We start from the raw sequence: 2,088 nt of genomic DNA on the forward strand, positions 1-2,088 counted from the left end.
ATGGTGATGGTATGATGTTTGATGGACCACTAGGCACTTTGGCTCATGCCTTTCCCCCCGGTTCTGGACTCGGTGGAGATGCACATTTCGATGATGATGAGTCTTTTACATTCCGCTCATCTAAAGGTGAGGGTTTTTTCTTTTCTTTTTTGCTGAAATATTTTTCAAAGCTTTAGCTTTGACACCACTTTGATTTCAAGGAAAAATTTAAAGCGGCAGTTAACCTTTTTACTTTGTATCCAAACTATTCTGCTTAATTTTTCCACAGCATTTGTCCTGTTCTTGGTGGCTGCCCATGAGTTTGGTCACTCTTTGGGTCTTTCTCATTCCAACATTCCTAACGCTCTGATGTTTCCTACATACAACTTCACTGATCCGGATCGTTCCCCTCTGTCCTCTAATGACATTGATGAGATTCAGTCACTCTATGGTAACATGATCATCAAGAGAATATCTACAATTTTTGAGTCATAAATATTAAGATGTTTATTTACTATGTGGTAATCCCATCAGGTCCACCAAATTGTCAAAACCTGGTCTGGGATGCAGTGACGACTTTTAGGGGAGAAACAGTGTTCTTCAAGAACGGGTAACACATAAATACAGACACCAAACTTGTGTATTTTATATTCAGTATAAACAAAATATTTAAGCCAAATATCTTTGTCTCTGCAGCTTTTATTGGCGTAAATCTCAGAGCAACACTGTGATACAACTTCCAATCAGGAGTTTCTGGCCCAACGCTCCTGATAATGTAGATGCTGCTTATGAGGATCCAGCGCAAGATAAACTTTTCCTATTCAAAGGTATCTTCTCAAACAACCTGGGAATGCTGAAACCACAATCACACTTACGATCTGTATCTCCATGCTCAGAAAAACTCTTTTCATGGTCGGTATTTATTTATAGGTACACAAGTGTGGGCTTTCAATGGCCAAAATCTTGAGCCTGGCTATCCTAAACCTCTCAGCAGCTTTGGTCTGCCAGCATCTGTGACCAAAATTAATGCTACCGTCCACAACAAGAACACAGGAAAAACACTGCTGTTCTTTGACAAATCTTACTATCGGTGGGTCTAGTGCTGTATGATGTAGCCCTTACAATGTAGTCTGAAAAGACATCAGAATTTAACATTTCCTGTTTCTGTGTTTTTTGTTTTTTTGGTAGTTATGATGAGAGGCTGAATCAGATGGATGAAGGGTATCCCAAACGAGTGGAAGATGTATTTGTGGGGTTGACTGGAGAGGTTACAGCAGCCCACATGACCAACAGTAGGTGTTTCTAACTTCCTTTTCTACAGATCTGCAACAATACGAAGAAATTATTATAGCATTAATGTACACATTGACTTTTTTCTTCCAGATAACATTTATCTCTTCAGTGGGAAAAAACTGTTTGAGTTCAGAATGTTCCTTCATCTGCTGTTCCCACGTCTGCTGAGGAGCAATTACTTCCTGCCCTGTTAGTCAGCTTCCCTGAAACATAGATGGAGATGGAGCATAACGGCTATTTTAAAACCACTTACTTTAAAAAAATAAACTATAAAAACGTAAAAAACACAATTTGTTGAGTCAGCTTAAAATAATTTGTTACCCTGCTGCCTTAAATTTTTAAGTTCAGTCAACTAAAATAAGTTTATTCAACAAATGCTGAGTTGTACTAAGTAACAACTTAGATATTTGTGTTTGCTAAACTTAACAGATGGGTAAGTAACCCAGCTGCCTTAACATTTTAAGTTGATTCAACTCAAATATTTAAGTTGTCACTTAGTATAATTTAACATTTCAAGTTGAATAAACTTTTTGAGTTGACTGAACTTAAAATTTTAAGGCAGCCAGGTTACAAATTATTTTAAGTTGACTCAACAAATTGTTTTTTACGGTGTACATGTGCCTATAAACATTTAAAATTAATTTACTGTATCTTTGCAAGCTGCCGTTACCATTTTAAAAGAATGCATATTTACAGAATCATTTTAATATTTTTGACTATTTTCAAATAAATTAAAGAACTGAATTCAATTCAAGAGTTTGTCAGCATATTCATTTTGGCAGGGAAATTCTTAGATTCAAAGCCTTTCAGACTCAG

The 2,088-nt window shown here is 36.4% G+C and overlaps 1 protein-coding gene across 1 annotated transcript; it reads left to right on the top strand.

Moving 5' to 3' along the window:
• Positions 1 to 5: 5 nt before the first annotated feature.
• Positions 6 to 1,830, top strand: LOC127159418 (collagenase 3-like; the record flags this gene model as incomplete). Its single annotated transcript, XM_051102247.1, has 7 exons — positions 6 to 126; positions 269 to 430; positions 514 to 589; positions 676 to 806; positions 910 to 1,069; positions 1,168 to 1,271; positions 1,363 to 1,830. Coding segments are annotated over 7 exons (858 nt in total), but the record flags the coding sequence as incomplete, so codon positions are not given.
• Between the last annotated feature and the right edge of the window lie 258 nt (positions 1,831 to 2,088).

This window comes from Labeo rohita, unplaced genomic scaffold (genome assembly GCF_022985175.1).
Source record: "Labeo rohita strain BAU-BD-2019 unplaced genomic scaffold, IGBB_LRoh.1.0 scaffold_2148, whole genome shotgun sequence".
Lineage (NCBI taxonomy): Eukaryota > Metazoa > Chordata > Actinopteri > Cypriniformes > Cyprinidae > Labeo > Labeo rohita.